Source organism: Pseudophryne corroboree, chromosome 6 (genome assembly GCF_028390025.1).
Source record: "Pseudophryne corroboree isolate aPseCor3 chromosome 6, aPseCor3.hap2, whole genome shotgun sequence".
Taxonomy (NCBI): Eukaryota; Metazoa; Chordata; class Amphibia; order Anura; family Myobatrachidae; genus Pseudophryne; species Pseudophryne corroboree.
Window position 1 is genome coordinate 173,315,389 of NC_086449.1, and position 14,831 is coordinate 173,330,219.

The 14,831-nt window shown below is 48.3% G+C and overlaps 1 protein-coding gene across 2 annotated transcripts in view; it reads right to left on the minus strand.

The window, feature by feature from the left end:
• DUSP11 (dual specificity phosphatase 11) overlaps window positions 1-14,831 on the minus strand; it is a 91,242-nt gene that overhangs the window by 47,172 nt on the left and 29,239 nt on the right. For both annotated transcript variants that reach the window (XM_063932125.1, XM_063932124.1), the window contains exon 6: window positions 10,240-10,286. In XM_063932125.1, coding sequence (XP_063788195.1) covers window positions 10,240-10,286 — 47 coding nt within the window. The remainder of the gene's footprint in view (window positions 1-10,239; window positions 10,287-14,831) is intronic.

The following is a 14,831-nucleotide window of genomic DNA, read 5'->3' on the forward strand; positions in this document are numbered from 1 at the left end:
GTGGTAATGTTTAGACGTTACCCCTTTCCTAGCTTGGATCAGAGTTGAATAACCTTGTTCAGACAGCCTTTCCGGGCTAAAATCTGACACCCAACTTCCATGCCGTCAAAATGTTGCAGCGATAAGTCTTGATAGACAAACGGCCCCTGTTGCAGAAGATCCTCTCGCAGAGGCAAAGGTCACGGGTCCTCCAGGAGCAACTCCAGTAGATTCGCGTACCAGGCCCTTCTCGGCCATTCTGGAGCAATGAGAATTGCTTGAACTTTTTCTATTTTTATTCTTTTGAGAATTCCTGGGATCAGTGGAAGAGGTGGGAACACGTAAACCATCTGGTAAACCCACGTCACCATAACATCCACCGCCACTGCTTGTGGGTCCCTCGACCTGGAATAATAGCGCTTTAGGTTCTTGTTGAGACGAGAGGCCATCATGTCTATCTGTGGAATTCCCCACCGACTTGTCAAGGACTGAAACACCTGTGGGTGAAGGCCCCACTCTCTTGGGTGAAGGTAGTGTCTGCTGAGGAAGTCCGCCTCCCAGTTGTCTACTCCTGGAATGAATATTGCCGCCACCGCATGCCTTTCTGCCCAGAGGAGAATTTTTATTACCTCCGACATTGCAGCTCTGCTCTTTGTTAGCAGAATCCAATTTTGAAACCCAAACAGTCAACCCTCGGTCAGGTGAGAAGTTTGGAGCCACCACATTAGAGAAAGCCTGGCTTTTGGCGACAGACATATCCACTGGTGCATGTGAAGATGCGATCCGGATCATTTGTCCAACAGATCCAGCTAAAATGGCCTTGCATGAAACCTTCCGTACTGCAGAGCCTCGAAAGAGGCTACCATCTTTCCCAGAAGGTGAATGCAGAGATGCACAGATATCCTGGTTGGTTTTAGGACATCCTGCACCATGGATTGGATTACCAATGCCTTTTCCAATGGAAGGAACACCCTTTGTTCCACCGTATCCAGGATCATTCCTAGGAACGGAAGCCTCAGTGTTAGTTCCAGGTGGGATTTCGGCAGGTTCAGAATCCACCCGTGATCCTGGAGAAGTCTGGTTGAGAAGGCAATGCTGTCCAACAACCTCTCCCTGGAAGGCGCTTTTATCAGCAGGTCGTCCAGGTATGGTATTATGTTCACTCCCTGTTTGCGGAGGAGAAACAGCTCTTCCATTACCTTGGTGAATACCCTCGGTGCCGTGGAGAGGCCAAACGGCAGGGCCTGAAACTGGTAGTGACAGTCCTGTAGTGCAAACCTTAGATACGCCTGATGAGGTGGCCAAATCGGAATGTGAAGGAATGCATCCTTGATGTCCGGAGACACCAGGAATTCCCCCTCCTCCAGACCTGAGATCACCTCTCTCAGAGACTCCATCTTGAATTTGAACACCCTTAAATACGGGTTCAGAGAGATTTGAGGTTCAGAATGGGCCTCACTGAACAGTCTGGTTTCGGTACCACAAACAGGTTGGAGTAATAATAGGATTTTAGTACCTACCGGTAAATACTTTTCTCCTAGTCCGTAGAGGATGCTGGGTACTCCAAAAGGACCATGGGGTATAGATGGGATCCGCAGGAGCTTGGGCACACTGAAAAGACTTAGAGGGAGGAGTCAGTTCACACCCAGTCAATGCCCCTCCTCCAGACCTCAGTTATAGGAACTGTGACCAGGAGAGACGGACATTTCGAGGAAAGGATTTTTTTTTAAACTATGGGCAAGATACCGTACAACCGGAGTATCAGGAAACCAGATAACAGTATGAATAAACAGCAACAAGCTGAATACAACTAACACACAACTCGCGTGTAAACAAATTTAACCAGTAATCATACACTGCAAGTAACAGTCCGCACTGGGATGGGCGCCCAGTATCCTCTACGGACTAGGAGAAAAGGATTTACCGGTAGGTACTTAAATCCTATTTTCTCTTACGTCCTAGAGGATGCTGGGGACTCCAAAAGGACCATGGGGTCTATACCAAAGCTCCAGACCGGGCGGGAGAGTGCGGACGACTCTGCAGCACAGATTGAGCAAACATGAGGTCCTCATCAGCCAGGGTATAAAACTTGTAACACTTAGCAAAAGTGTTTGAACCCGACCACGTAGCTGCTCGGCAAAGCTGAAGTGCAGAGACCCCTCGGGCAGCCGCCCAAGACGAGACCACTTTCCTGGTAGAATGGGCCTTTACTGACTTCGGCAACGGTAGCCCAGACGAAGAATGAGCTCGCTGAACCGTACTACAAATCCAGCGTGCAATAGTTTTGCTTAGAAGCAGGATTTCCAATCTTGTTGGAAGCATACAGGACAAACAAAGCCTCAGTTTTCCTGGTAAGAGCTGTTCTGGCGACATACATTTTCAAAGCTCTTACAACATCAAGAGACTTTGGAACCGCCACAGCATCTGTAGCCACATGAACCACAATAGGTTGATTAATGTGAAACGAAGAAACCACCTTCGGCAGAAATTGTTAACAAGTCCTCAATTCTGCTCTACCCGAATGGAAGTTCAAATATGGACTCTTGTGAGATAAGGCCGCCAACTCAGACACTCGTCTGGCAGATGCCAGAGCCAACAGCATGACCACCTTCCAAGTGAGAAACTTTAACTCCACCTTAAGCAAAGGTTCTAACCAGGGAGACATAAGAAACTGTAAGACCAATTCAAGATCCCACGGCGCCACAAAAGGAGGATGGATATGCAGCACTCCCTTCACAAAAGTCTGCACCTCTGGAAGGACGGCCAATTCCTTTTGAAAGAAAATAGATAAAGCCGAAATCTGTACTTTGATGGAACCCAACTGCATCGACGCCTGCCTGCAAAAAATGGAGAAAACGACCCAAGTGAAACTCCTCCGCAGGAGCAGTTTTGGTTTCACACCACGAAACATACTTTCTCCAAATACGGTGATAATGTTTCGCCGTGACCTCCTTCCTAGCCTTAAGGAGAGTGGGGGATGACCTCCCCAGGAATACCTTTTCGAGCTAAGATTTGGCGCTCAACTTACACGACGTCAAATGCAGCCGCGGTAAGTCCGGAAACACGCATGGCAGCTGCAGTAACAGGTCCTCTCTTAGAGGAAGCGGCCAAGGATCTTCCACTAGTAATTCCTGAAGATCCGGATACCAGGCCTTGCGTGGCCGGTCTGGAACGATGAGAATCGCCTGAACCCTTGCTCGTCGTATGATACCCAGCACCTTTGTAATGAGAGGAAGCGGAGGGAACACATACACCGACTGAAACACCCACGGAGTCACCAGGGCGTCCACTGCACTGGCTTGGGGGTCCCTTGACCTGGAACAATACCTCGGAAGCTTCTTGTTGAGGCGAGACGCCATCATGTCTATCAGAGGAATTCCCCAACGCTTCGTCACTTCTGCAAATACCTCTTGGTGAAGACAATGGGAGGCGCAGATTTAATCTGTTTGCAGATTTTATTATATGATTATTATATATTAAAACACAAATGTGTTTTAATATATAATAATCATATAATAAAATCTGCAAACAGATTAAATCTGCGCCTCCCATTGTCTTTTTCTATTTTTTCCTGTTTAAAAAAAGGGGTTTTTAAACCAATTACCCCTGGGAAGGCTGCTAGGTTTTTTCTGGGTAATAAAGGCGCCTGGATTTTGCTGTTGTTCTCTTGGTGAAGAGCCCACTCTCCCGGATGGAGATTGTGTCTGCTGAGGAAGTCTGCTTCCCAGTTGTCCACACCCAGGAGGAAGACTGCTGACAGAGCGCTCACGTGCAGTTCCGCCCAGCGAAGGATTCTTGTGGCCTCCACCATAGCCGGCCTGCTCCTTGTTCCGCCTTGATGGTTTACATGCGCCACTGCCATTATGTTGTCCAACTGGATCAGGACAGGACGACCCTGAAGAAGACTCTTTGCTTATAGCAGGCCGTTGTAAATGGCTCTTAACGCGAGAACATTTATCTGGAGACAAGATTCCTGGTTTGACCATTTCCCCTGGAAATTTCTTCCTTGGGTGACTGCGCCCCAGCCTAGGAGACTTGCATCTGTTGTCAGTAGGACTCAGTCCTGGATTCCGAATCAACGCCCTCCTAGAAGGTGAGAGCTTTGTAGCCACCACAGGAGAGAAATCCTGGCCCTGGAAGATAGACTTATTTTCCGGTGCATGTGCAGGTGAGACCCGGACCATTTGCTCAGCAGATCCCACTGAAACACCCGGGCATGAAACCTGGCAAACGGAATGGCTTCGTACGCCGCAACCATCTTCCCCAGAACCCAAGTACATTGATGAATCGACACACTTGTCGGCCTCAGAAGCTCCCTGACCATTGTCTGTAATTCCAGAGCTTTGTCTTCCGGAAGAAACACTCTAACTCCGTGTCTAGAAACATGCCCAGAAAGGGTAGCCGAGTGGCCGGAATCAACTGAGACTTTGGCAAATTTAGAACCCAACAGTGTTGTCGCAGAACAGACAGATCCACATTTCTTAACAATTGTTCCTTGGACCTCGCCTTCATCAGGAGATCGTCCAAGTACGGGATAACTGTAACCCCTTGTTTGCGAACAAGAACCATCATTTCCGCCATGACTTTGGTGAAAATCCTCGGGGCCGTGGAAAGCCCAAACGGCAACGTCTGAAATTGATAATGACAATCCTGTACCGCAAATCTGAGGAAGGCCTGATGCGGAGGATATATCGGGACGTGTAAGTAGGCATCCTTTATGTTGACTGACGCCATAAAATCCCCCCCTTCTAGGCTGGAGATCACAGCTCGAAGAGATTCCATCTTGAACTTGAAAACTTTCAAGTATGGATTGAGGGATTTTAGGTTCAGAATCGGTCTGGCTTCAGTACAACAAAGAGGCTCGAGTAGAACCCCTCCCCCCGTTGGGACGGGGGAACTGGAACAATGACCCTCTGTTGACACAACTTTTGTATCGCTGCATTCACCACCTCCCTATCCGGAAGAGACACTGGCAAGGCCGAAATGAAAATGCGGTTTCTCCTGAAACTCCAGCCTGTATCCCTGAGACACCAAGTCTAGGACCCAAGAATCCAGGCCTGATTGAACCCAGACCTGACTGAAGATCCGCAGACGGCCCCCCACCGGACCGGACTCCCTCAGGGGAGCCCCAGCGTCATGCGGTGGACTTGGTAGAGGCGGGGGAGGACTTTTGGTCCTGGGCGCCTGATACTGCAGGCGACTTTCTTCCCCTTCCTCTACCCTTTGAAGCGAGAAAGGACGAGCCTTTTCCTCACTTGTATTTATTGGGCCGAAAGGACTGCATCTGCTGATGGGGTGACTTTTTCTGTTGTGTGGTAACATAAGGAAGAAAAGATGACTTACCCGCAGTCGCGGTAGACACCAGGTCAGCCAGGCCGTCACCAAACAAGACACTACCTTTGAAGGGAAGAGCTTCCATATTTTTCTTGGAGTCAGCATCAGCATTCCATTGATGGATCCACAGCGCCCTCCTGGCCGAGATCGCCATGGCATTGGCTCTTGATCCCAAGAGACCAACATCCCTCGCCGCATCCTTCAGGTAATCTGCAGCGTCCTTGATATAACCAAGAGTCAAAAGAATATTATCTTTATCAAGGGTATCTATATCAGAAGCTAAATTATCAGCCCATTTAGCAATAGCACTACTCACCCATACCGACGCCACAGCGGGCCTGAGTAATGCACCCGTATTAACGAAAATGGCCTTCAAAGACGTCTCCAGCTTGCAATCCGCCGGATCCTTGAGAGCTGCCGTGTCAGGAGACGGAAGCGCCACCTTCTTAGACAAACGGCATAGAGCCTTGTCGACATTCGGAGACGACTCCCATTTTTCCCTGTCAGAGGGGAAAGGATACGCCATGAAAATCTTCTTGGGAATCTGCCCCCTCTTATCTGGTGACTCCCAAGCCTTTTCACAAAGAGCATTCAGTTCATGAGAGGGGGCAAATTTCCCCTCAGGCCTTTTCCCTTTAAATAAACAAATCCTTGTTTCCTGCACCGCAGGTTCGTCAGAGATACGTAAAACATCTTTAATAGCCACAATCATGTACTGAATACTCTTAACTAGCCTTGGGTGTAAAGTAGCCTCATTGAAATCGACATCAGAATCCGTGTCGGCATCCGTATCTACCATCTGGGTAAACAAACGCTTTTGTGACCCTTACGGGGCCTGCACCTGAGTCAAAGCATCCTCCATGGATTTCCTCCACACTTGTGTCTGAGACTCAGATTTATCCAACCTCTTAGACAATGAGGTCACATTTGCATTAAGTGCACTTAACATAGTAACCAAATCAGGTGTTGGCTGTGTCGACAGAGCCATCTCTAGCCCCGTTTCTACGCCCCCAGCAACCTCCTCCGGGGAGGAACACTCAGCCTCAGACATGCCGACACCCACACACACTGCCTCAGCCAGGGGACAGACCCACAAAGAAGCCCGGAGAGAGAGAGCACAGAGGGAGTATGCCAGCTCACACCCCAGCGCCCATATATCACACCAAAACAATATATGACAATAGCGCTGCTCTTACTTAAACACCAAAATATCTGTGCCCCCCCCCCCCCCCCTCGTTTTGCTCCCTTTTACTTGACTGGAGCCTGGAGGTCCTGGGCCAGCGTCTCATGCAGCGGCTGTTGGATGAGAGAAAATGGCGCTGGTGAGCTGTGCGGCTAAGCCCCGCCCCTTCCGGGCGCACTTAAGTCCCACAAAAATTCAAACTGCTATGCTTGTCGGGGGTATGGAAAACGGAAAATGCCTGTCTGCCTGCCCTTTAAGACCCCAGTAACATGCTGCCCAGGGCGCATCCCCCCCAGCAGCCAGCACCGCCAAGTGCTGCGCTGCTACCTCGTTACTGAAGTCATCTGCCGTCTGATGTCTTCGGATCTTCACATACTCACCCGGCTTCTTTCTTCTGGCTTCTGTGAGGGAGGTGACGGCGCAGCTCCGGGAACAAGCAGCTAGGCGAACCAAGTGATCGAACCCTCTGGAGCTAATGGTGTCCAGTAGCCTAAGAAGCAGAGCCCTTAACTTAGTAGAAGTAGGTCTGACTTCTCTCCCCTCAGTCCCACGATGCAGGGAGCCTGTAGCCAGCAGGTCTCCCTGAAATGAAAAAACCGAACAAAAGTCTTTTCTAGAGAAACTCAGTAGAGCTCCGCTAGTGTGTGTCCAGTCACTCCTAGGCACAAAGTCTAACTGAGGTCTGGAGGAGGGGCATAGAGGGAGGACCCAGTTCACACCCAGTCAAAGTCTTTTCAGTGTGCCCAAGCTCCTGCGTATCCCGTCTATACCCCATGGTCCTTTTGGAGTCCCCAGCATCCTATAGGACGTAAGAGAAAACCCTTGTTTTGTAGTTGAAGTGGAACTGGGACAACGACCTGAGTCAGCACCAGTTTTTGAATTGCCGCCTGTAAAATTACACTTGCTTCCAGAGAAGCTGGTAAGCCAGATTTGAAGAATCTGTGAGGTGGGAGTTCCTGAAGCTCCAGTCTGTATCCCTGGGCGATAAGGTCTGTGACCCAGGGGTCCTGGCAAGACATTGCACAAACGTGACTGAAACATAACCGCGCTTCCTTCTGCCTGTCTTCCAGGCAGTGCGGTCCACCGTCATGCTGAAGGCTTTGAGGAAGCAGACCCGGAGGCCTGTTCCTGAGAACCTGCAGCTGCTGGTTTCCTGGTTTTACCTCTATTACCTTTGAAGGTAGAAGAGGAACCCTTGGATTTGCCTTTGAATTTTGCTGTCCGAAAGGACTGCAGAGTTGGAGCAGTTTAGGCTTTTCTAGCTGGGGGGGTGTAGCGGAAGGAAGGTACGTAGACTTACCCGCCGTAGGCTTGAATATTTGCTTATCCAGTTCATCCCCGAACAGGACCCCTCCTGTGAAAGGCAGATTTTCCAATCCTTTCCTGGAGTCCGCATCCGCAGTCCACTGGCGTAGCCACAATCCCCTGCGTGCTGACACTGCCATGGCAGTGGTGCGAGCGTTGAGCAAACCAATTTCCTTTAAGGTCTCCACCATAAAATTAGCAGAATCTGGATATGCTGCAGGAGTAAAACAAATGTCCCCCCTGGGTAAGGTATCCAAACTGTCAATTGGGTTACCTGACCATTTTGCAATGGCTCTAGTGATCCATGCACAAGCAATAGTGGGTCTCTGGGCCACCCCCGCCGACATGTATATTGATTTGAGAATGTTTTCAATTTTGTGGTCAGCTGTGTCCTTTAAGGATGCTGCCCCAGGCACGTGTAAGACAATCTTACGTGACAACCTAGATACCAATGCGTCGACAATCGGCAGGGTTTTCCCATTTCTTTCCATCATCCAGGGGAAAGGGAAATGATGTAATCAATCTTTTAGGGATCTGAAATTCCTTGTCAGGGTTAGCCCAAGTTTCTTCAAACAGGGCATTCAATTCCTTAGATGCAGGAAAAAAAAGCAGAGGGTTCTTTTTTTTTTATATTAAAAAAGGATTCCTCCTCCACCTCCGCCGTCTTGTCAGGACATTTCCGACAGAGGCCATCAGGGCCTGTACACTGTGACAAGACAGCATCCCCCACACACTCTTCTGGATCCGCATGTCCTTCTGAGCCCCCTGGAGCGCAGCCTGTACTCAGTGCTGCGCTCCTACCCTTTTGCCGCCATTACCGCCAGCGACCCGCTAACTGGGACGTCAGAGATGTACTCACCACTCTTCTCTCTTCTGGCTCTGTTAGGGAGGAGGCTGCGTGAGCATACGCTGCGCCATGGTGTGGCTTGCGAATATCTCCCTCAAGAGCTCAGTGTCCGGTCAGTGGAGAAACGGGACTATTAACTCTCCAGGAAGTTGGGCCGTTCTCCCCCCTAAGTCCCACGAAGCAGGCAGGTTAATGCCAAGCAGCCCTGCCTGAAAACAACAAAATAGAAAATAAATGCAGGAAAATCTTCAGGAGCTCCCCTAGCTATGACCGGCTCCTCCGGGCATATTTTCTAAACAAAGTCTGGTAGGAGGGGCATAGAGGGAGGAGCCAGTGCACCCTATTGATTTTTTAAAGTGCCCAAGGCTCCTAGTGGACCAGTCTATACCTCATGGAACTAATGAGGACCCCAGTATCCCCTAGGACGTAAGAGAAAGCATCAAAACACCAAACAAAAGATTCTGCGCTTGTAAATTGTAAGGTTTGGTAAAAATCTAGACACATATTCGGCTAAAAGTAATAGCCTATTGTGAAAATAGAGCTTTGATTATTCAAACAAAAGAAAAAAAGAACTATGGTAACATTTGAATAATTATTATGTATAAAAATTAAAGGCAACTCCAGCCTCTGCCCCACTACTTCCTACTTACTTAGCAGACGATGCTTACAGAAGTAAGCAGTAGAGTGTGCTGATCTTGTAGGAGCAACCTGCCCACTTGTGTGGACAGGGCTCTATGGTACAGGGGCAGCATCATAATGGGAGGGAGGATTCGGGGCAAATGGGAAGCCAGATTTAGGGGCTCATACAGAGATGGCTCAAAATGAGTGCAATTAAAACACATGTAAAATACTACATGCGAGATGTGTACGGCTCTGTACAAGCAGCGGAATAGTATGAGTGGCCGGGATCCTGGGGGCCAGCATACAGACAGCTGGGCGAGCGCTAATGAGCCCTCTGCGGACTCGCTACGCTCGCCACGCTGCGGGCACGGTGGCGCGCCACACTATTCATTCTCCCTCCAGGGGTGTTGTGCACCCCCAAGAGGGAGACTATGTGTCGGCATCAGGATCCGGCGCCGGTATACTGAAGACCACCCCAAGCAGCATATGCACCAGGATCACACCAGGCAGACAACACACATACAGTAATGCCCATGTTTTAAAGCATTTGCTTTGAGAAATATGTATTCGCTGTTAGGCATGATTCAAATGCATTTTCATGGTGCCAGTCGACCCATATTAATGCATTTACATCTGTCCCTGACCACCAAGATTTTAGTGGGTCTAAAGTTATAGGGTAAGGAGGCATTGCTACTAAGCAATCAAGTTTTCATGTAACAATTTCTTAACAGGCCAGTTTAAAAATAAAAAATTAAAAGCATGTGATGCACCAGGACTTTACGTTTACTTTCTGGAGAATCACCCTCATACATATATACAGTATACACCAAGCATTTCCCCCTAGCAACATGTCTATGACCCCCTAGTGTATTACAGTATATCAAGTACAACTACTGTAAAGATTATGCAAAGATAAATTTGGTTCTCACTGAAATGGGCTTGTCCTGTATTGTATGTATAGACTACTTACTTTCTATAGCCTCCGAAGGCTCCATTCCAATTACATCAATCAGATACCTAGAAGAGGGGAAATGTGAACATTAGAAGAGTAGGCTCACTGTTATTCAGAACACTGAAAAAGCACTTTGGGGGCTGGATTACACAAACCATCAATCACTGCCTCATGAGAGAAAAGAAGTGGATGGCTCACTTAAACCATGTTATACAATCTAGCCACTAACTCTGCTTTGCAGGAACATTACTATATGGAATACAAATTAACCCTTGCTAAACAATCTGAGGCTGCTGGAATTCTGACATATTGAACTTTGTTTTGTTAGAATCTTGTCATCTGAAAGTCAAAACTACCTCCTGCTCAATCAGATGATTAACAAATGAGGTTGTTGGAATATTTCCCTGCATGTTAATGCTTTTGCAGTGTGTGAAAGTGTTTCTCCATATTTTTGTGCTGCAACTGTGTCAGTTGGGATTATTTTAATAGCACACTGTGAAATACGATTTTGTTTATAATGTGCAATTAAGGTATTAATATACACTGCTCAAAAAAATAAAGGGAACACTAAAATAACACATCCTAGATCTGAATGAATGAAATATTCTTATAAGCTGCGGTGTGAAAGGGGTATTAAATAACACAATGTAACTCCAATACCCCTTTCACACCGCAGCTTATACCCGGTATTTTGCCGTTTTAACTGGCTTCCTAAACGGGTCAAGCTGCGATGTGAAAGGGTCCCCTTCAATTTACCGTTTTCAAAATACCGGTATTTTGAAACGGTAAAAAAGAAGGGTCCTACCCGTTTCAGTCCCATTTCACTGTGCAGTGTGAAAGGGTCTGAAACGGTATTTGCAAGCCCCAGAAGATGATAGGCTGTCTCCATGTGTGATGTCATTAGCCACAACCAGGAAACAGCTTGGAAAAAACAGGAGACACATGAGAGAGTGGCTTTATAAACGTTTAAATGTGAAAAACACTGAAAAAAATGGCGTGGGGTCCCCCCTCCAAAGCATAACCAGCCTCGGGCTCTTCGAGCTGGTCCTGGTTCTAAAAATGCGGGGAAAAAATTGACAGGGGATCCCCCGTATTTTTAAAACCAGCACCGGGCTCTGCGCCTGGTGCTGGTGCAAAAAATACGGGGGACAAAACGAGTAGGGGTCCCCCGTATTTTTCACACCAGCATCGGGCTCCACTAGCTGGACAGATAATGCCACAGCCGGGGGTCACTTTTATGCCGCGCCCTGCGGCCGTGGCATTAAATATCCAACTAGTCACCCCTGGCCGGGGTACCCTGGGGGAGTGGGGACCCCTTCAATCAAGGGGTCCCCCCCCCAGCCACCCAAGGGCCAGGGGTGAAGCCCGAGGCTGTCCCCCCCCATCCAATGGGCTGCGGATGGGGGGGCTGATAGCCTTTGTTGTAAATGAAAAGATATTGTTTTTTCCAGTAGTACTACAAGTCCCAGCAAGCCTCCCCCGCAAGCTGGTACTTGGAGAACCACAAGTACCAGCATGCGGGAGAAAAACGGGCCCGCTGGTACCTGTAGTTCTAATGGAAAAAAAATACCCAAATAAAAACAGGACACAGACACCGTCGACAGTAAAACTTTATTACACACTGCCGACACACACATACTTACCTATGTTCACACGCCGACATCGGTCCTCTTCTCCATGTAGAATCCAGGGGTACCTGAAAATAAAAGATCAGTATACTCACCTCAACCAGGCTCCAGAGATAAATCCACGTACTTGGAGAAAAAAACAAACCGGACAACCGACCACACGGACTGAAAGGGGTCCCATGCTGACACATGAGACCCCTATCCCCGAATGAGACCGGTCAGTGACAGCTGTCACAGAAAGGTCTCTTAAGCTAATCAGGAAGCGCTACTTCCGTGGCGCTCACCTGATTGGCTGTGCGCTGTCTGTGCTGTGACAGCGCATCGCACAGCTCCGTCCATTATATTCAATGGTGGGAAGTTTGCGGCTAGCGGTGGGGTCACCCGCCGGTCAGCGGCTGACCGGCGGGTGACCCCACCGCTAGCCGCAAACTTCCCACCATTGAAAGTAATGGAGCGGCTTTGCGATGCGCTGTCTGACAGCTCAGACAGTGCACAGCCAATCAGGTGAGCGCCACGGAAGTAGCGCTTCCTGATTGGCTGAAGGGACTTCAGTGACAGGAGTCACGTGATGTCCCGGCATTCGGGGAGAGGGGTCTCATGTGTCAGCATGGGACCCCTTTCGGTCCGCAGGTCCGGGTGTTCGTTTTCTTTTTTTGCCAAGTCCGTGGATTTATCTCTGGACCATGGCTGAGGTGAGTATATTGAACTTTTATTTTCAGGTACCCCTGGATTCTACATGGAGAAGAGGACCGATGTCGGCGTGTGAACATAGGTAAGTATGTGTGTGTCGGCAGTGTGTAATAAAGTTTTACTGTCGACGGTGTCTGTGTTCTGTTTTTATTTGGGTATTTTTTTTCCATTAGAACTACAGGTACCAGCGGGCCCGTTTTTCTCCCGCATGCTGGTACTTGTGGTTCTCCAAGTACCAGCTTGCGGGGGAGGCTTGCTGGGACTTGTAGTACTACTGGAAAAAACAATATCTTTTCATTTACAACAAAGGCTATCAGCCCCCCCATCCGCAGCCCATTGGATGGGGGGGGACAGCCTCGGGCTTCACCCCTGGCCCTTGTGTGGCTGGGGGGGGGACCCCTTGATTGAAGGGGTCCCCACTCCCCCAGGGTACCCCGGCCAGGGGTGACTAGTTGGATATTTAATGCCACGGCCGCAGGGCGCGGCATAAAAGTGACCCCCGGCTGTGGCATTATCTGTCCAGCTAGTGGAGCCCGATGCTGGTGTGAAAAATACGGGGGACCCCTACTCGTTTTGTCCCCCGTATTTTTTGCACCAGCACCAGGCGCAGAGCCCGGTGCTGGTTTTAAAAATACGGGGCATCCCCTGTCAATTTTCCCCCCGCATTTTTAGAACCAGGACCAGCTCGAAGAGCCCGAGGCTGGTTATGCTTTGGAGGGGGGACCCCACGCCATTTTTTTTCCTGTATTTAACCATTCCATCTAAAAAAAATAATAATTTTAAAAAATATATAAATAATACTTGTGCCTCCAAAAAAGACAAACCAAGTACCTAATCCCATCTAATAAAAATAGATATGCTTCAAGCTGCTGGGTTCCATCGTACGACTATCCAAATTATTAATAATGAATTAATTAGTGATTAATAATAATGTGTGGGCCAGAAAAGTCCATTTATAATGACAACCACTGTTTTCTATAGGTGAAACGGGTTCAGTGTGAAAGGTACCAAAACGGGAATGAAATAGTAATTTACTGGTTACAACATGAGATGTGAAAGGGGTTTAACTGCTCAGACCCGTTTTAAGAACCGTTTCAAATACCATTTCAAAAGCAGGTTTTGCGATGTGAAAGCAGCATAAGTGTTCCCTTTATTTTTTTGAGCAGTGTATTTATGGTAATTTTAAGAAAACACCGGCTGAGTGGATTATTATTAGTGATGAGCAGGTTCGGTTCCTCGGAAACCGAACCCCCCCGAACTTCACCCATTTTACACGGGTCCGAGGCATACTCGGATTCTCCCGTATGGCTCGGTTTAACCCGAGAGCGCACGAACGTCATCATCCCGCTGTCGGATTCTCGCGAGATTCGGATTCTATAAAAGCAGCCGCGCGTCGCCGCCATTTTCACTCGTGCATTGGAAATGTTAGGGAGAGGACGTGGCTGGCGTCCTCTCCGTTTATTCATTGTTGATGCAAATATTTGTGCTTGCTTATGTCTTAATTGTGGGGACTGGGGAGCAGCTGTATTATTAATATAGGAGGAGTACAGTGCAGAGTTTTGCTGATCAGTGACCACCAGTTTTATCCATTCTCTGCCTGAAAAAAACGCTCCTTATCTGTGCTCAGTGTGCTGCATATAGCTGTGCTCACACTGCTTAATTGTGGGGACTGGGGAGCAGCTGTATTATATAGGAGGAGTACAGTGCAGAGTTTTGCCGACAGTGACGACCAGTATACGTTGTCTGCCTGAAAAACACTCCATATCTGTGCTCAGTGTGCTGCATATATCTGTGCTCACACTGCTTTATTGTCGGGACTGGGGACCACCAGTATAATATTATATAGGAGGAGTACAGTGCAGAGTTTTGCTGACCAGTGACCACCAGTATACGTTGTCTGCCTGAAAAACACTCCATATCTGTGCTGCACTGTAGTATATAGTAGGAGTACAGTGCATAAGTTTGCTGACCACCAGTATATAATATATAGGAGAACGGTACAGAAGGCCACTGCTGTACCTACCTCTGTGTCGTCAAGTATACTATCCATCCATACCTGTGGTGCATTTCAGTTTTGCACAGTTTGCGGACCACCAGTATATAATATATAGCATTACGGTAAAGTAGGCCACTGCTGTACCTACCTCTGTGTCGTCAAGTATACTATCCATCCATACCTGTGGTGCATTTCAGTTGTGCGCAGTATATATAGTAGTAGGCCATTGCTATTGATACTGGCATATAATTCCACACATTAAAAAATGGAGAACAAAAATGTGGAGGTTAAAATAG